This window comes from Mus caroli, unplaced genomic scaffold (genome assembly GCF_978045245.1).
Source record: "Mus caroli unplaced genomic scaffold, Mus_caroli_1 scaffold_12, whole genome shotgun sequence".
Lineage (NCBI taxonomy): Eukaryota > Metazoa > Chordata > Mammalia > Rodentia > Muridae > Mus > Mus caroli.
Window position 1 is genome coordinate 50,975,441 of NW_028227267.1, and position 19,785 is coordinate 50,995,225.

Genomic DNA, 19,785 nt, shown 5'->3' on the forward strand with positions numbered 1-19,785 from the left:
AGAAGAGGGAGTCAGATCTCATTACGGATGGCTGTGAGCAACCATGTGGTTGCTGGGATTTGAACTCTGGACCTTCGGAAGAGCAGTCGGGTGCTCTTACCCACTGAGCCATCTCACCAGCCCAAGTCTTTATTTCTTAAACAGCAGATCTTTAAACATCTGACTGGAACTGCTCAGAGGTTGGCAGGAGGTGTCAAATGCTTCATTTAGTCAACGTGTGCTGATCATGACACAAATGTGAATAAAATAGCCCTGGCAGTCAAAGAGCTTAAAAATAAAAGGTCAGACGGAAATATATTAGTGTCTCTTAAGACCAGTAATAAAAACAAATTCCGTGTGCTGTGTACTCCTGTAATCCCTGCACTAATCAGGAGATGCAGACGGTTCATTAAGGTCGTCTTCATCTACATAGTGAGTTCAAGGCCAGCCTGGACCCCACTGCAAAATAGTGCCCCCCACCCCAAGAGTATTTATTTCTGGTCAATGTCTTAGAATAAACCATGGTGCAAATGAAATCCTTAAACTAGATTGTTACACTGCCTTTCCGATAGATAGTACCATAGCCCTTTTGAATAAAACTTCCGTTTTTGATAGCTGTCAAATGGTTTACGTTTCCAAGACCTCCCTGGGTAACTGACATCCTGGTTGGCAAGTTGAGACATGAATGCCAGGCAAGTCGCCTCGCCACAGATGAATAACCCAACCAATGGGAGCGAGATAGGTGCACCACAAAGACGTGTTCCTAAGGCGGTCCCTGTCCCTAAATCCTGAGTGGTGGGAGAACTTGGCACACATGCTTGTGGATTTCAGGCTTAAGAGTTTAGTAGGTTAGAATCATAGTCTCAGCTCCCAAGTTTGATCATTCAGTCCTGAGGTGTGTTTTTAATAAACTGTCCCTGCTTGGTTGAAATCAGTGTCCATGTGGTTTGTGGGTGATTCCTGTACCCCAACCCAATCTGTCTCTAAAAACAAATGGGGATGTCCTGCTGGTGGCATCTAGAATGATCAGTCTAAGAACAAAGGAGACACGGGGACAGGTGGAACGATGGAACTGCACAGAAGTGGAACAGGCTGTACGTTCAGAGCAAAGGACTAAGCAGGAACTCAGAACTGCTGTGGATTCCAGCTGGAAGAACAGTGCTGACTGCCAGAGGGAAGAGGAGGTCATTCTGAGGCATTCATTGTCAAGAGTTCAAACACAGGCCAGACTGATGTAGACTGAAGTCCTCACTTCTCTCCTTGGATGTGTGGATTTGGGTAAATGGTTTAATCTTTCCAAATCTCAGCTTCCCCTTTTCAAGGAATAAGGATTAAGCAGTCTCAGGAATGAGGTGAGAATAAAACTTATACATGTAAAGAAAGATCTGTGGCTCACACCTGCAATACCATCTGGACTGCTGGCATAGGCAGATTGTGAGTTCAAGGTCAGACTGACCTACAAGGAAAAGAGAGAGAGAGAGAGAGAATCAATCCCCATAATGGATTGCTACTATGATCATTGTGGCTTCTCCGGTGACCACACAGACAAGTGGGAACATCAGGGGTTAGTGGGAGAAGCAAGGGGAAGTAACAAGAAAGAACTGAAGACACATAATTGGGTTGCCTCTTTCTGGCCTTAACTGGCGTTCCAGAGCTGAAGAAATGGCAACCTTCAGGAGTCCTGGGTGGGGGGAGAGGTGGGAGGACCAGCACACTGATGAGATCTGTGGATCTGCTGTAGTCAGAAAGCTTCTTGCCCTGGAAACTTGCTCTACAGAAAGATATTATTGTGTGCTGGGCGGTGGTGCCTCTCGCCTTTAATCCCATAGTGTCTGAGGCAGAGGCAGGCCAATCCCTGTGAGATCAAGGCCAGCCTGCTCTATAGAAGTGAGTTCCGGGCTGGCGAGATGGCTCAGTGGCTAAGAGCGCTGACTGTTCTTCTGAAGGTCCTGAGTTCAAATCCCAGCAACCACATGGTGGCTCACAACCATCCGTAATGAAATCTGATGCCCTCTTCTGGAGTCTCTGAAGACAGCTACAGTGTACTTACATATAATAAATAAATAAATCTTAAAAAAAAAAAAAAAAAAGAAGTGAGTTCCAGGGCAGCCAGGGCTACACAGAGAAGAAACCATGTTTCAAAACACACACATACTCGGTTTTTATATATACATATTCTTACATATATATACATAAATGCACATATAAATAGATACATGTATATTATATATACATATATGTATATATTATAAATATATATGGAATATATAAAAATATTTAGATATACTATACTGATATACTTTATATTTATACGTATATTGATACATTTATAAATTATATATAATATATATATTTATACTTATAAATATATTATATATTGTATATGTATATATAAAAGCACATATTTATATAAACATATGTGTATGAATAAATGTATATATAATCCATGTATATGTATTTATATTGTATATGTATATATAAAAGCACATATTTATATAAACATATGTGTATGAATAAATGTATATATAATCCATGTATATGTGAATGTAGATATTCACATGTAAATTATAGATGTAATCTGTAAAACGGGTATTAACCCAACATTGGTAACCTGTATTTAGGAAGGGTGTGTAAGATTAGTAAGCTTGTATCAATTTGTGCCTTTTATTGTTTGATTTTTTTTTTAAATAATAAGAATTAACTCCTATGGTGGGTAGCAAATGAAAAGAAAATCAATCTGATTACAAAAGATGAAGATTGCTTGTGGACACTGTAAACCAAGGCCTGACACCTTGATACCTAGCTGAAACTCCAGCCAAGGAAGAGCCCACTGCATTAAAGGTCCTGAGGGGAAGTATTTTTGTGTTTAGTGTTCCTACTAGCCCCACAAGGGCAAGAGGTTGTTCCCAGCTTAATAGGAACTGCTCTGCTTTTCCTAGGCACGCAATCCAAGCTGGAAAGTTCAACAAGTGCGTGAACAGAAGAGACCTTCCGGAAATGCTGAATTTGCACTGAGCTGCTGAGGCCCGGTGTGTTTCTCTGGGGACACTGGGGGCTTCGCAGGCAGCCGGCACAGGTCACTATGGCCTCTGAACAGCCCTTCAATGGCCCTCTCTTCCTGGAGTTGTGGCTCTTCCCAGCCCTGCCTCCCAGCCCCGCCCCTCTCTCTGGACGCATCTCTGTGTCCCATCATCACCCGGCGCCGGGCCCTCCCTCCCTGCCCTCCCCTCCTCCCTCCTTTCTTCCTTCCCTTCCTCCCTCTCTCCCTCCCTCCCTCCCTCCCAGCTCCTCCACCAGGAAACAACCGGATTCCGGATCCCGGCTGCGGCCTGACCCGTGAGATTCCTTAACCTGGCTGGCGGGCGGGGTTGGAGACCAGCTAAGGGTGGGGGAATGGGAGGAGCTGGGCCTTTGGGCTGCTCTTGGGGGGAACCGGGAATAGAGATGGTGTCGGCAGGAAGCCCGTGGTCCCAGGTTTCCCGAGAGGACAGTCATTAAACACGGAATCGGTCCCACAGCTGGCAAAGCGTTGGAGGTAGGGGCCCAGTCCCAGGCGCTGCAGTTCCAGTTCTTTCCGGGCCAGATCCAGATCCCTGGCCTTTTCCACCTAGTTCTCTCTCCCTCCCCTTTTCAGGGCTCCACTCTAGCCGGGAGGATGAAAGGCCTCAGCTGGGGGCTCCCCGCCACCAGCACTGGGTCCTAAGAGCTGCCATCCAGGCTGGGTAAGTGTCCTTTTCCTTTCTGCCCCATTACAGCCCTTGGCTTTTCCCATCTTCCTATTCAGCCCCTGTCTCCTCCCTATCTTGTGCCTCTGCCAACATCTTCGCATCATGCTCCTGGGGAGGTCTTAAGCCCCTTCCTGTAGCCAAAAAGGGGTGTGTGTGTGTGTGTGTGTGTGTGTGTAGAGGTGTCATACAGCTGGTGCTGTCGTATAAAAGGAATCTGAAGTAGTCTAAAAATAAGATTTCCTGTTGCACACTTAATTTGACATGTTATACGTGGCCAGCTGCTTATGCTTTGAACCTCCCCATGACTTAAATCCTTTGCTCTTTCTTGGCCCTGCCCAGTGGCCTCAGAGCATTTCACCTATCTCAGGAGCTTGATCAAATAGGAAATGTCCCTTCTTGCTCTCTGTCAATAATTTCCTTATATTTATGTCAGTCTGTCATCCTTGCCCCTTTCAGCCGCCCGGATGGCGACCCCAGCCTCAACCCCAGACACACGGGCTCTAGTGGCTGACTTTGTAGGCTATAAGCTGAGGCAGAAGGGTTATGTCTGTGGAGCTGGCCCTGGGGAAGGCCCAGCCGCCGACCCGCTGCACCAAGCCATGCGGGCTGCTGGAGACGAGTTTGAGACCCGTTTCCGTCGCACCTTCTCTGACCTGGCCGCTCAGCTACACGTGACCCCAGGCTCAGCCCAGCAACGCTTCACCCAGGTTTCCGACGAACTTTTCCAAGGGGGCCCCAACTGGGGCCGTCTTGTGGCATTCTTTGTCTTTGGGGCTGCCCTGTGTGCTGAGAGTGTCAACAAAGAAATGGAGCCTTTGGTGGGACAAGTGCAGGATTGGATGGTGGCCTACCTGGAGACACGTCTGGCTGACTGGATCCACAGCAGTGGGGGCTGGGTAAGAAGTTCTCAATTGCTGCTCTCCGCATCCCTCTACAAAGTTGGTCTTCATGGGAAAATGGGGCCTCTGATGGAAGGCTGGGGTTGTGCTGGGAAGGGCTGAGTTCCCTTATTTAAGTGGAATCAGACTGAGAGCATCAAGCTCACAGTACTCCAGGGCTGCCATGCAGTAATAGCTGGATGGGCTTCACGGTCCCAAGCAGAAGACCGAATACAGAGTTTTATAAACAGAGAGCCTTCAGTGAAAAGTTGTGACCCCTGCGTACATAGTATGGGTGGTGAGGCCGGTCAGGGATGGGTCATGGCTAGGCAAGCCTTAGCAAAGGATGCCAGTTCTGAACGGAACTTTATTGCCATGGACGGGATGGGGCTGACTTCACGTAGACAGTGCAGAGGAGCCAGGGACAGGGTTCAGTGGGGCTTGTGGGCAGTAGAGCTTTGGCTGGAGCAGCTGGGGATGGGGGCAGTGCTCACAGTGGATGGAACTGGAACTCTTCCTTCCCTCGTCTCTCCACTATCCTTTCCTGATCTCCCTTTCTCCTTTCTCTACTTCCCTTCTCTCCCACAGGCGGAGTTCACAGCTCTATACGGGGACGGGGCCCTGGAGGAGGCACGGCGTCTGCGGGAGGGGAACTGGGCATCAGTGAGGACAGTGCTGACGGGGGCCGTGGCACTGGGGGCCCTGGTAACTGTAGGGGCCTTTTTTGCTAGCAAGTGAGAAAGTCTAGGGCCAGGTGGGGCTAGGTGTGGCTAGGGGCCAGGAGAGCTGGAACAATAGCGAATGCCCTTGGAAGAAACTGGATGGTCATGGAACAGAGAAAGGCAGGGGAAGGTAGTGTGTGTGGGAGCCCAGCATGCCAGGCAGGTGGCAGAAAATGAGTTGGAAACATTAAGGAATGTTTCAAGGCCAAGAACCCAGAGAGTGGAGTCATCCCACGGCTTGGGGGGTGGGGGTGGGGAGGTGGGAGGAATCATGCCCATATCGTGGGCACACAACTACCCGGAACATGGCTTGTAGCTCCAAGGACGGTGAGCTTACTTCAAAGATCTGTGTCTCTACTAGATGAATGGGATTTAGGGAGCCTAGAATTCACTTCCCTTTGGGATGGAAGCTTGGTGATCAGGTGACTGGGTGAAATGGCTGTGGCTGTGGGCTGCATGGGCACACCTGTGCATGTATGTGCACATGCAAGCATGCTCATGTGCATGCTGGGCTGTCTGTCGAATCTGGTGGTGGGGTACTTAGAGAAAACATTCCTTCTTGCTATGGCAAGAACAAGGGCCAGTTCACTGCCCTTCTCCTCTCTGCCCCTTCCCTTGACCTTACGCCTCCAGGCTGAGAGAGGAACACTGTATCTAGACTAGGGCTCTGGTGCTGCCGAGAGTTGTTGGCAGGGCTTTGGAGAGAAGAGTTCTGCAGCTGGCCTTGTTCTTCATCATCCCCGTTGTGTGCATCTGTGCACCTGGGCTGACAAAGGGTAAGGCTGTGGAGCCTGGGTGGGTAGAAGCTTTGGTAGTTGGACTTGCCTGTCACCTTCCCCTCCAACGGTGGCACAATGGTGCCTAAAGTGTTGCCTGTTTCTAGGATCTCTCTGTCCAGCTCAAAGTCTAAATTGGGGATCTAGTTTTCCTCTAGAAGATACAGGCATAAATGCTGATCTACAGTTCAGTTTAGTTCCTGGACTGTCTCAATGAGACTGCCGATACCTTGAGAGGACCATTCCAGCTCTGAGTCCCTTGGCAGTGACGGGGACAGGTACTCCTTGACTGGCCTGTTCTGGGTGGTGGGGTTTTGGTGCTGTTGCTCCGTCAGGGGCCAGGGATATGGGTTCTAGAGTACCTGCCATGACCTAACGTGTTTTCTTTTGAAGCCATGCTCTTTGCATAGGTTGTCAACACTCGAGTCTCTGAAGATGGTCACATTAGAACTCACAGTCCAGTCCCCTAGAACAAATCCAGACTCTAGCCTTTTCTTTTGAGGGAGGAAATGATTCACTCCGAATGCATGCCCTGAGCCAGACCTCACTGCTGCACTTCCTAAGGTGCTAACATTGCTGCTCTTTAATGCTGACTTCCTTCCCAGTGCTCTAGAACCCTACCTGCCTCTCCTGAGCACTGACCAGCTTGGCTAGACCACAGCTGACCCACCTCTTCACTTGGTCCTAGAATGTGGCATCATATTGTGCTTGCTAGAATGTGGGACCAAATTGGCCTCAGGTGTTTTAGTCCAGACTTTGGCTTTTGAGAGAAGGTTGCACTTTTTCATAGTGTCTATGGGGGATGTGGAAGGCTGCATGTGCCAGTTGGTCTGTTTCGAGGGTGATGATCTAAGAGACTCGGAGCTGTCTGTGACAAGCAGTCAGAGTGGGAGGCTCTGACTTGCTCAGGACAAACTAGGCCAGTGGTTTTCAAACTGCTTGGCAGAGCCCCGAAGTGTCCTAGGGGTTGCCTCAGGAGTCCTTAGGGAGATGAGGGAGTGGAGGGCTGAGCAGTTTGTCCTCAAACAGAACAGCTCCCCCTTGTAGCTGTCTTATGTATCGGGGTTCAGGGTAAGATTTTATTTGTGGTAAGGGCTTTGCTGCTGAAAAAAGTTAGAAAACCACTGACTAGACCATCAGCTCCATCTGGAGCCTGTGCTCCTCCACGTCCAGGGAAGTCTCTGCTCTACCCTTCCCATGGGACACCTACCTAAGGTAGCATTCCTGGGGCCCTTTAGCAAACAGGAGCAGCAGGAACCAGGGTCAGGTTACCAACATGCTCTGCTCGCAGACCTTCAGCCAGGTGGGAGGAGAGGCTGTGCTAGGACAGGCTAAAGGGTTGGTCTTGGTCTGGATTCTCAGAAGCTTAGATGGGACCACAGTGGAGAGTTGTGACCTGTTCTGCCCTTCGTTTTAAGGGCCAGTGGAAACCCAGAGACTCTTCTGTCAGGGAAAACCAGGGACTGTCTTTTAGAGCCATATAGTTCCTTGGGATTAGCTCTTGGCCAAGAAGGCTGAGTATGGCTCCCAACTTTTAAATCCATTTCATTTTTTTTAAATGAGGGAAATGGATATAATTTTTCAGATACTAAGTAGCTGGAGAGGATGTTCTTGCTCTCCAAAGCCCAAAGGGACAAATAGGGACTTTGCTTAGGCCAAGGCAAGAGCGCAAGTGGGCACTCAGTCCTGCAGTTACCAGTCCTACTCCCCACTTACACTAGGGCATACATATACTATTTTACTTTTTTAAATCATAAACGGCAGGAGAACAGATTTGGTTAGTTTAGAAGAAAAGAAAAAGCTCTATAAATATAAATATATATTCCTGTATTTTTATTTAATAATTTATAAATGCCAAGTTCATTTGACTTTTATTTTTGTGTAATATGTAATGGTCGTATTAAAAATAAATAAATAAAGCCCAGAAATTTAATGAGAAGTGCTGAACAGGGTTTTGTGACTTCTATACTGTGCATCCTGGGTTGCAGAACTAAGCCAGTCATTTCTTATGACCATGACCTTGCTAAGGGGCATAACTGCAGTTATAGGGATTTGGGAAATAAAGTATTGAGGTTAAAAAAAAAAAAAGAAAAAAGAAAAGAAAAAGAAAACCACACCCACCCCATCCCTGGCCAAATACCCAAACCTACGAATTCTATACCAACCCCAGCCTCCAGAAACTGTAGGCACATGTGGTACATCTGGAGCCCCTACCCACAACAACCACCTCCTCAAATATCCTGGTTTGGTGTGGTGGCAAACAACTGCAATCCCAGTAGTCAGGTAGAGACAGGAAGGTGGGCCACCCAGGTCTACAGGGAGATCAAGGCCAGCTAAGGCTTCCTGAGACCTTGCCTCTAAACAAACGGATAGAAAGCAAAAGAGTAATCAATGCATGCAGGTTGTTCTTAAGTACTATTCTCAAATACAAAAGCTAGGCTGTGAACTCAGCTGTGAGTTTCTTGGCCGCCAAAGCAACCTGGAAAACAGTGAGGTTCAGAGCTGTCCAGTTCCTCAGACGGCAGAGTTTTCTGCAAAGATACTTAGTGTCAGAATCGCAGGCAAATCGAATAGTTTATATCTCTGTCCTTTTAGCAATACCAGGCGGGGATCCAGAAGGCCTTAGGTTTGTCTATCAGCCTCATTATAATTTAGGCTAATGTGTTACTTTATAATGGTCTGATTACTAAGTTTTAGACTGTCCAAAGGGATAGATGACTGTTTTCTTTATATAGTTCTGTGTAAATGCAAGTCATCCAGATGGCACTTTTAATAAAGTTGGGCAACACTTAGTTATAATTTCTGACCACTGTGGGGGTAGAGAGGTTGGGTTGGGGTAGTCCTTGCTTATGCTATAAATCTCTTGCACTTCAGGAGCAAGGACTTTAAGTGTAGATCTGGCTGGGACTACATATAGTCAGCTCCAAGCCACCGGGCTGCAAGGTAAGACTCATTGTCAGGAGAAAGAACAAAACCCAAACCCTAGTTTCTTTCAATTGGGTAGATCATAGATATTCTTTATCAAGTTTTTGTTCTCTTTTTCTTTCATTTTTTTGTAGCTTGTAGCCCAGTCTGGCCTCAGACTCAGTGTTGAGATTCCAGGTGTGTGCCACCAGGTCTGGCTGAATTCTTTGAAAATTAAAAAAAACACCCTTAAATATGGTTATGGGGAATAACCATAAAATAATAATATATAACTAATCAATAACCTATAAATATATCCCAAAGCTGGATGTGGTGCTGCCAGTTTATAATTCTAGCTTTGGGGAAATAAGAGGCAGGATCAGTGCCACTGTGGCTTATATAAGACCCTGTTCAACACACACACACACACACACACACACACACACACACAAACACACAACAGAAATTTTGACCAGAAAGCATAATATAATGGTTGCTCTTCATTCATCATCTCTAGAGAAAAATGTTCAAATGTTTCCTGCATATTTAACACAGTTCTAGGCTCACAGGCAAAGAGAATGGGAAGACACATCTCAGCTCACATGTTGCTCTTACACTCCAGTAGGGGGTCAAACAATAAATAAATCTCATAACTATGTTAGAAGGTAGTAAATACTATGAGGAAAGATGCCTGGTGACACACATCTTTCATTGTAGTGTTAGGGAGGCAGCTGCTAGGCAGCTCTGCAAGTTCAAGGCCAGCCTGACCTCCGTGTGAGACCCTGTCTAAAGATTCTATTTTTAAATAACAGGATGAAGGATAGAAATATGTAGATTCTCTAATTTTAAATCAAATGACCAGGGAAATCCTCATGTCTAAGATGACAAGTAAAAACTACGAATTACAGTATAATGGAAGGTATCTACTAGCACTTAAACATTTTTATATTTTCCTATAAAACTTATATAGGTTAGAAAATAGAATGTGACCGGGCGTGGTGGCACACACCTTTAATCCCAGCACTTGGGAGGCAGAGGCAGGCAGATCTCTGAGTTCGAGGCCAGCCTGGTCTACAAAGTGAGTTCCAGGACAGCCAAGGCTACACAGAGAAACCCTGTCTTGAAAAAAACCAAAAAAAAAAAAAAAAAAAAAAAGAGAGAGAGAGAGAGAGAAAATAGAATGTGATAGTGTGAAGTCTTCAGCAGACAAAGGTACCATTTGTGGTTTTGTCTAATGGGTAGGTTTTGTTCTTTCTGCTGTCAGTATTTTCTGATTTTGGGGGGAGGGGTAATAAATATAAGCATCTGATAGAGCAACTGAAAGCAAGTTTTTTAGATAAAAAGTTAAAACTGTAAGCAGTCAAGCTCGGTGATGGGCGTATGTACTTGCAGTCTCAACATTCAAGGGATGGGAGGTGTCACTGAAAGGTGGGGGCTGATCTGTCTACATCGTGAGTTGTAAGCCAGCCAGGGCTACGTAGACAGACCCTTTATCAAAAAATTAGCCACTCAGTGGGCTGGCGAGATGACTCAGTGGGTAACAGTCCTTGCCATCATGCCTGGCAATCCAAGTTCAGTCTTGGACAATGGAAAGGGTATACTGAGTTTGGCAGCTCACACCAGTGCCATGACGTGTGCTTCCTTCAAATAAAAAGTTGAAAAAGAGAGAATGGAAGTTAGCCTATCGGTTGAGCTAGAGAAATGGCTGTGGCTAAGAGCACTTGCTGCCTAACTCAGAGGAGCTCAGATCCTAGAATCAGGGCCATGTAGTTCAAACCTCCAGCTCCAGGAGATGATAAACACCCCTGTTTTCTGTGGGCACCAGAACACAGACCCATACATAAATAACATGTTTTAAAAGTTATCCAGTCAAAGCTGACATGAAGCAGCCTGGTAGAAGCCCTTTCACATTTAAATGCTACCTCACTTCTGTACACGGTCTGAGCTAGGAAGTTAATGCAAGCTAGGATAGACCACATCAGAAGATACCAGGGTCTTTTCTAAAATAGACTCGAGAGGCTGGACAGATAGCTCAGCATTATGAGTGCTTACTGCTCTTACAGAGGACCTGGTTCACATCTCAGCACCCAGAGAACAGCTCACCACTACCTGTACTCCAGTTCCCTGGAATCTGATACCCTTTGGCTTCTGTGGACTCCTACATGCCAGTGCTACACATAAATTCACACAAACACACATATACATACATAGAAAAGTAGTAAGTCTTTCAAAATAGCATAAGGCTTCAAGTCATATGTCATCACTGACCAGTGAAATATAATGCAAGTCACAAAAAGAGCTTTACATTTTTCTAGGAGCCTCATTAAAAATTGAGAGAGCCTTTAATCCTAGCATTAGGAGGTTAGAAGCCATAGGATCTTACTGTGTACTTATGTAGCTCACTATGTCCTGAAACACACTATGTAGACAAGGCTGGCCTTGAACTCAACCTGTCTCTGGGCACAGCCCTCCCCCCCCTTTTTTTTTGAGACAGGGTCTCATGTAGCCCAGGCTAGCCTCAGCTTTCCTATATAAGTGAGGCTGGCCTCGAACTCCTGATGCTTCTGCTTCCCCATCCCCCAAGTGTTAGGAATTCAGGAGTCTGTTATGTTATTACGCCTAGCTCTGTGGGATATTTTGTTTTTTAAAGATTTTAAAAATTTATACGTGTGTGGGAGAGAGTATGTGCATGTGAGCTAGTTCCTGTGGAGGCCAGGAGGTGTTGGATTCGATAGAGCTGAAGTTACGGGTGGAGTGAGCATGTGCCGAGAACTGAACTCAGCTCCTCTCTAAGAATATCAAAAACTGTGGCTTTTGAGACAAGGTTTCTCTGTGGCCTGGCTGTCCTGAAATTCAACCTATAGACCGGCTGGCCTCAAACTCCCAGAGATCCACTTGCCTCTGCCTCCAGGTGCTGGGATTAAAGGCGTGTGACTAGTTACTCACTGTGCAGACTGGCCTGGAACTCCTGGTTGTTTTTCTGCTTCAGCTTCTCAGGTGCTAAGATTACACATGTGTATCACAGTGCTGAGAGGAAAATAATAGCCTCAGGATGCTCCTTGGGTAGGAGGATCTCAGGTGTAAGGCCAGACTATATAATACAGCCCTGTCTCAAAAAAAAAACCCAAAAAACAAAAAACAAAAAAACCCAACCAAACAAAAAAACACACAGCCGGGCAATGGTGGTGGCGCATGCCTTTAATCCCAGCATTTGGGAGCTTAAAGCCAGGCTGGTCTACAGAGAGAGATCAAGGAAAGCCAGGGCTACACAAAGATCCTGTATCAAACAACAAAATTCAATCAAAAGGATTTAGGGAAATACGGTTTTGCAAAGGTTATTTACTTAATAGATGGGTGTGGCAGCACACACCTTTATTCCCAGAGTTTAGGGAGTAGAGGTAGGTGGGGTCTGTGTGAGATTAGGTCAGCCTAAACTATAAATTGAGTTTCAGGCCAGCCAGAGTCAGTCAGTCAGTGAGATCCTGTCTCAAAACACCACCATCATCACACGAAGGCATTTGGTAATCACATTTCCCTTAGTTAACCTTGCTTAAATTGGGTGCCAGCAAACCCTTCAGATTTTGAATTGGCTGGAATCGGTGTAAGGTTCTTTGGAACGCATTTGGTGCCTGACTTCGGTGATCAACTTCAGTTCGGATGGATCCACAGCAAGAGTGCGACTCTGCTTCCAGCTCCCAAGCTTCTGAGGTAAGGACTGCAACAGTGGGGTAAATCAGCTGTGCTTCCGACTTTGCTTTTGCCCCACTCCCCTGTTGTAATAACCAAGTTAGCCTTTTTGATTGTGCTTGTATGAATCTACCCCTCAGACTTGTGGTTTGATCTGTCTACAAAAAGTCCTCTTGCAGATTTAGTACTACTGTTCTTTAATTTTTATAAATGTGTGGAATTTCTTCTGGAGTGTGGGTATCATACTACCTTCTCCAGGGCCAGCTCTCATGGTTATTTGAAGGTGCAGAGCTGTCTTGAGAACTTGAATGGAGAATTACCCCCAGTGGTCTTCAAAGTGGTTTGGAAGCTAGGAAATTACACCTAGAAGTTGCAGTCACCCAATAATCACACAAAATTGCGGATAGAAATATAAACAGGACTTGACCCCTTGTCTGCAGGCACTCTGCTTAGCTAGGAAGGAGCACAGAATGGTTAAGAGTGCAGTGGAAATAGGCCCACTTGTCTCAAGATAAAATGGGAAAGCTGGTGGAAGGCATTCTCACTGAGGTGGTCTGGTTTAGGAGAAACTGCACATATAGGGCTAAATCTGTGAACCTCGGGTAAACCGGGGAAAGTGTGGAGACCATACTTGCAAACTAGCCCTAAGGCTACAGTAAGGAATTTTTGACAGGTCAGCTGGCCAAGAAAAAGAGGGTGTTGTAACAAGTTAGGCAAGAAAACTGGCTGAATCTTAGTCTAAAAACAATAACCTATGCCGAACAACGGGACACAACTCCTAGTGGGAGTGAGGTTTGCTGATCCTTTTTTTATTTTTGAGGTTACTTTTCTATGTAGTGCAGACTGCCCTGGGAATTCATTCTGTAAGTAGTCTAGTTTTGAACTCACAGAAATCCACTTGCCTCCGCTTTCTGAGCGCTGGTATTAAAGGCGTACGCCACCACACTCTGCCTAGGAATTCCCTAGCTTTAAGCCAGGCCACCCTTTCGAGAGCAAGGTTCACCTGTCGCACAACGGGTGTCTGCCCGTCGAATCCCATAAGCCAATCGGCATCCAAGAATGGGCCGCTTCGGTGAGGCGTTTGGAAGATTGGTCCTTTTCGCCTCACCAGTCAGAGGCCAATTGCGGAGCATCCTCCATGTTGTGGGCCCGCCCATGGGCGGAGGATGAGCGGAAGGTCGTCACAGTGCGGGCGTATTGTTACCTAAGGACTCGACAGGAGGTGGGGTGTGTTGATTGACAGGCATATTTCACCTACCGGGTTCAGAGAATTTGGCACAGTGGCCCGCCTTAGAGGTGGGGCCTCGTTTGATTGCCAAGTAGAATTCCCCAATAGTATTCGAGCTCGGGGTAACGGGCAGGCTGACTGACTAATGAATCCTCGGCGTGGCCGGCTCAGTTCTCCAATCGCCGAGCGGCGGGCCCCAGTCTGAGCGGCGATGGCGGCGGCGGCGGCGGCGGCAGCAGCAGCGGGGGCTGCGGGCGGTCGGGGCTCCGGGCCGGGGCGGCGGCGCCATCTTGTGCCCGGGGCCGGTGGGGAGGCCGGGGAGGGGGACCCGGGGGGCGCAGGGGACTACGGGAACGGCCTGGAGTCTGAGGAGCTGGAGCCTGGGGAGCTGCTGCCGGAGCCCGAGCCCGAAGAGGAGCCGCCCCGGCCCCGCGCCCCTCCGGGAGCTCCGGGTCCTGGGCCCGGCTCGGGAGCCCCCGGCAGTCAGGAGGAGGAGGAAGAGCCGGGACTGGTTGAGGCCGACCCCGGCGACGGCGCCATTGAGGACCCGGTGAGGGGAGGAGGCCGAGCGAGCGGGCCGGGTCATGGGAGGCCCAGAGCACGGACAGTAGGCAGGCAGGCGGGGGGTGGGGTTGGGCGGGGAATAACGTGGCTGGTGGCGGGCCGAGGCCGTTCGTGAGCGGCCTGATGGGGCATCATGGGTGTCTAGGGTGGCTCTAGAGAAGGTAAATTGACTCTTTTCATTTTTTCTGCGTGTTTGTTTAAAAATATATATTTTTTATTTCAATCACGACCCTCGCACGAGGCGAGGGAAATGGCCGAGCATGGCTGTGGCCGGGCCCAGACAAAATGTACGGCACAGCCCCTGCGTCTGGTTAACTGCATGCCCTGCTCATTCATTGTAGGAGCTAGAAGCGATCAAAGCTCGAGTCAGGGAGATGGAGGAAGAGGCAGAGAAGCTAAAGGAGCTACAAAACGAGGTAGAGAAGCAGATGAATATGAGTCCACCCCCAGGCAATGGTGAGTAGATCGCCTCATGCACGCACAGCCCCGGGTCTTTGGTTGATAGGGTGGTGGGGGAAGACCGCAGCGTGGCAGAAGCTGGGGACCTTGAAGCTGCTCGGCTGAGCAGTTTTTTTCTGGGCAGGTGCTGTGTGGTCATAGTCCATTATGTGTTCTACTGACCTTTGTTAGACACAAGCCGTTTTGGTGGCGATAGTCTGGTGCCTTCCTTTGTCTCATTTATAAATGTGTTTCTCTTTGTTCTTAGTTTGTCTGTACCCTTCTTGTGGCGATTATCAGCTGGCATTTGACCTTCAAGTCTTAACAGTTTTCAGTTAGAGACTCTTTAGTTAGGACTTAGGAGCTGATTGGTGGCAGTAAGGGAGGGAGTTCTTTAAAAATGTTCGATTTCAGTCCATTCTGTTTTGTTTGCTTTGAGGCATTTCAGCTAAAGCTGAATAGAGACACGACTTGAGAAATGTAAAATCTTAACACCATTTTCTATGGTTTTTTAAGAGATAGTTTCTCTAATGTATATTGAAACCTACTATGTGCTAAACATTGTTCCGGGTACTTGGTATAGCAGAAGTATACCAACAATTTAGCCTGCGGGTGAAAGGGTGTATGTATTGATCGAGCAGAAAATGTGCTTGCTTAAAGTCATTTTTTCCCCTCTAAAAGCTGGCCCAGTGATCATGTCTCTTGAGGAGAAGATGGAGGCTGATGCCCGCTCTATCTACGTTGGCAATGTATGTATCAAGGAATAGTCTGCTTTGGGCTTTGGGGGGACTTTGTTTCTTATTCCTTACTTTGTTATGTGTGCAAATTGGGAGTTTCCCCAGTACTTGTAAAGTGTTCCTTTCCTTAGGTGGACTATGGTGCAACAGCAGAAGAGCTGGAAGCTCATTTTCATGGCTGTGGCTCAGTCAACCGTGTTACTATACTCTGTGACAAATTTAGTGGCCATCCCAAAGGGTAAGTAAGTAGGGGGATAAGTTGAGATCATTTTACTCACAGTTTAAAAATACGTGAAAAATACATGAGCTCGGAATCGAACCCAGGACCTTGAACATGCTGATGTGTATTGTCAATCTAGTCAAAAGAGTGTTAACTCATTTTAAAGGTTCTTATTTATGTGGTCGGTTGGTTTTGTTTTCAAGTCAGAGTTTCTCTGTTTAACCCTGGCTATTACTGGAATTACCTCTATAGACCAGGCTGGCCTTAAACTCAGAATTAAACTGGGATTAGACTTTAGGTTTATACCACCATGACTGGCCTAATTTGAGCTGGGTGTGGTGGCGCACGCCTTTAATCCCAGCACTTGGGAGGCAGAGACAGGCAGATTTCTGAGCCAGCTTGGTCTATAGAGTGAGTTCCAGGACAGCCAGGGCTATACAGAGAAACCCTGTCTAAAAAAAACCAAAACCAATAACAACAACAAAACCAAAAAAGCATTTCCCAAAGAATAGTAATTGCTTGTTGAAACAAGTATGCCTGCTAAGTGTCTCTATATCAGTAGTTGGATATTAAATGCCTTCAGTGACCAGGTAGTAAACTAAAGACTGGGCAGGGGTGGGATGGTAAACTAGAAAGGGAGGGAGGGAGGGCAGCATCAGTCAGCACCAGCTGTTTGTGTATGGCTTTATGGAAATCTGGGTCTAGTTGATTTAATTTTGGTGCTACTGGAGACTGAACCTTTGGACTTAGAATGTGTGCTAGGCAGGTCCTCCTACTGAGACATATCACACACTCACACCTTTTCAAACTTTATTGTGGAATGGGTTCTCTTAAGTGGCCCAGGTTGGTCTTAGCAACTCTGTAGCTTGCGCAGACCATGATCTTAGGTTCCCCTGCCTCAGCCTACTGAGAAGCTGGGATTATAAACTGTTCATTATACTCAATAATATTTAGAAGTTTTTAAAATGTTACCATACTATACTTCCAGCTAAGTATATTACAGGTTGGGTTTAACCTGTAAGCTCTTTGTAAAGTCTGATCTTCTTTCCAGGTTTGCATATATAGAGTTCTCGGACAAAGAGTCAGTGAGGACGTCCCTGGCCTTAGATGAGTCCCTGTTTAGAGGAAGACAAATCAAGGTAAGCATAGTGCCCTGGCTAGCCATTCTGTACACATTCTCTGGCTTGACTCCAAGCCTTGGTGTTCTCTGTCCTTTTCAGGTGATTCCCAAACGAACCAACAGACCAGGTATCAGCACAACAGACCGGGGTTTCCCGCGCTCCCGATACCGTGCCCGGACTACCAACTACAACAGCTCCCGATCTCGATTCTACAGTGCTTTTAACAGCAGGCCCCGGGGTCGAATCTACAGGTCAGGATAGATGGGCTGCTCCTCTTCCCCGCCTCCCATGAGCCCTTAGGCTTCGTCCTCTCCTCACCTGAGGACCCTTACCCCCTGTCCTCCCTTTGGTTGCAGGGACTTGGTCCTGCTTGTGCAGAGTGAGGAAGTAGTTGCAGGCCAGGTCTGGGTTTTCTTGAACAGAAACTGATGATGAGGGTGGATTTGTTCTGAGATGTTTCCTCCCTCCACCTTCTTTTGGGAGTTGGTGGCAGTGAGAGTGTTTATTTACCCTGAGCTATAAGGCCTCAGGGTAGGGAAAGCACTGCTTGGACTTTGTTATTTTCCCCGTGTGTGGAAGGATCCAGCTCCTGGCTGGTCCTCCCACAGCCGCGTGGGAGAACTGTACCCAAGGTCAGCTGTCTGATGGGACCTAGTGGCTCCAGAGTGTGGCTGGGCTTCATTTACTTCTGTCCTTGCATTTCAATCGCACATTAAGATAAACCCTGCCTTTTTACCAGATAGGGTTTAAGTGCTGTGGAGCACTGGACAAACAATGGATCCTTTTTCTTGTCCCTCAGTATCTTAGATGGACTTCCTTGCCCTGTTTCCCATGTCAAGGCCCCCCAGTTTGCCATTTGTGTTATTCCTGGATTGAGGCCTCACTTTTGAGATGCTCCCCTCAGTCACTGGGGCAGTTGCGGGCCCATGGGGAGGGTCTTGCACTGAACTCTCTAGTAACCCTGTTAACACCTAACTCTCCTTCTTTCTTCCAGGGGCCGGGCTAGAGCGACATCATGGTATTCCCCTTACTAAAAAAAGTGTGTATTAGGAGGAGAGAGAGGAAAAAAGAGGAAAGAAGGAAAAAAAAAAGAATTAAAAAAAAAAAAAGAAAAACAGAAGATGACCTTGATGGAAAAAAATATTTAAAAAAAAAAAAAGATATACTGTGGAAGGGGGGAGAATCCTATAACTAACTGAGGAGGGACCTGCTCTGGGAATAGGGGAGGCCCAGGGCGCGGGGCAGGGGCTACAGAGTCCTTCTGGGGATTCGCCATGGACACATCTCAACTGTGCAAGCTGCTCCCTGTTTCCCTGCTCCCCTCCATCCTCTCTGGGCCTGCTCAGGGGTAGGTGGGCTCGGGTGGTAGGAGGGCTTTTTTTTACCCAGGGCTCTGGAAGGACACCAAACTGTTCAGCTTGTTCCCTTCCCTCGTCTTCTCCCTGCCTTTTGCAGTCCCTGCCTGCCTGCTCCTGTCCTACCAGGTCTCCGCCCACCCTACCCCTCTTTCCTCCGGCTCCCTGCCCCTCCAGTTTGCCTGGTGATCTATTTTGTTATTCCTTTTGTGTTTCTTTTTCTGTTTTGAGTGTCTTTCTTTGCAGGTTTCTGTAGCCGGAAGATCTCGCTCCCAGCGGCTCCAGTGTAAATTCCCCTCACCCTTGGGGAAATGCACTACTTTGTTTTGGGGAGTTTGGGGGTATTTTTGTTTTTCAGGTGGTTTTGTTTTGTTTTGTTTTTTTCTTTACCTTTTTTTTCCCTTTTATTTGGAGGGAATGGGAGGAAGTGGGAATAGGGTGGTGGGGGTGGCTTTTGTTTTTGTTTTTTGTTTTTTTAACTCATTTCCAGGGGATGGGATTTTTTTTTTTTAAATAATGTGTCATGAATAAAGTTGTTTTATGAAAAAATTGGCCCTTTGGATGTTTTTAGTATCGGGGGGAGGATTGGTGTTTTAGAGAGGGTTACATTTGTACATTAAGGTAGAAGTTAGAGCTAACTATAATGCATTCAGTTGAGGATGATTGATTGGTCTTGAGCAGAAAAAGAACTGCCCTCGAGAGTGGACGTTGTCGCAGTGCTGGGATACAGGCAGGCAGATATCTTGAGTTTGAGGCCATCCTGGTCTACATAGTTACAGGGCAGGCAGGGCTATATAGTGAGACAACTGAAAACTGCTCAGGTGAGTGCAAATGGACTAATTTCTAAATTTGGGTCTTATTAACCCTGATGTCTCAAGATGGACTCGTATGCAAAACAAGGACAACTTAAGATCCCTCTCTGAGCAAGCTTACTGTCACCTTTAATCTTGGCACTCCAGAGGTGGAAATTGAAGGTGGAATTGCTTGTCTTAATTGCAGGCCGGGAGCGGGTTACAGTTTTATATTGTAAGCTCTGACTAAAATCTTGGGTACTATATTATCTAACGTAAGACTTCTGTTGTCAAGAAGAGACTATTGATTTTATTAGTGAGTTGTGCCTGTGTGTACCATACTGTATTTGCCCATCCTGTGGAGGCCAAAAAGATGTAAGAATTTGTGGAGCTGGTAAGGGCTAGAAACCAGATCTGGGTATTCTGGACGAGCGGTCACTGCTCTTAACCACTGAGCCATCACTCTAACCCAGGATGTACTCCAACCTCAGGATATCCATCCTGCCATTGCTAGTTCTGATGATGACTTGGTCTAATCCCCTTCAGAACCAAGCTGTGCTCTGCATCCATGAGGCTCTAAAGCCTCTGTTTTGTTTTTCTTTCCTTTTTTGGTTTTTCGAGACAGGGTTTCTCTGTGTAGCCCTGGCTGTCCTGGAA

The 19,785-nt window shown here is 47.0% G+C and overlaps 1 protein-coding gene across 5 annotated transcripts; it reads left to right on the forward strand.

The window, feature by feature from the left end:
• Window positions 1-3,202: 3,202 nt before the first annotated feature.
• On the forward strand, window positions 3,203-18,102 carry LOC110309062 (bcl-2-like protein 2). Of its 5 annotated transcripts, XM_085828644.1 has the most exons (10): window positions 3,203-3,315; window positions 3,614-3,701; window positions 4,164-4,603; window positions 5,174-5,290; window positions 14,808-14,922; window positions 15,586-15,653; window positions 15,773-15,879; window positions 16,913-17,000; window positions 17,082-17,233; window positions 17,977-18,102. In XM_085828644.1, the coding sequence occupies exons 3-10, from the start codon at window positions 4,172-4,174 to the stop codon at window positions 18,014-18,016; spliced, it is 1,119 nt and encodes a 372-aa protein (XP_085684770.1). In that variant the 5' UTR covers window positions 3,203-3,315; window positions 3,614-3,701; window positions 4,164-4,171; the 3' UTR covers window positions 18,017-18,102. The 5 variants fall into 5 exon arrangements, with proteins under 5 accessions (XP_085684770.1, XP_029324924.1, XP_085684769.1 ...); XM_021181430.3 differs by lacking the exons at window positions 3,203-3,315; window positions 3,614-3,701; window positions 4,164-4,603; window positions 5,174-5,290 and adding an exon at window positions 14,099-14,452; XM_029469066.2 differs by lacking the exons at window positions 3,203-3,315; window positions 3,614-3,701; window positions 4,164-4,603; window positions 5,174-5,290 and adding an exon at window positions 14,556-14,627.
• The last annotated feature ends 1,683 nt before the right edge of the window (window positions 18,103-19,785 follow it).

Coding starts and splice junctions, on each gene's coding strand:
- LOC110309062 (XM_085828644.1), top strand. CDS start 4,172: ATGGCGACCCCAGCCTCAACCCCAGACACACGGGCTCTAGTGGCTGAC. Junction 5,291..14,807: donor CCGTGGCACTGGGGGCCCTG/GTAACTGTAGGG, acceptor CATTCATTGTAG/GAGCTAGAAGCGATCAAAGC. Junction 15,654..15,772: donor GCTCTATCTACGTTGGCAAT/GTATGTATCAAG, acceptor TCCTTTCCTTAG/GTGGACTATGGTGCAACAGC.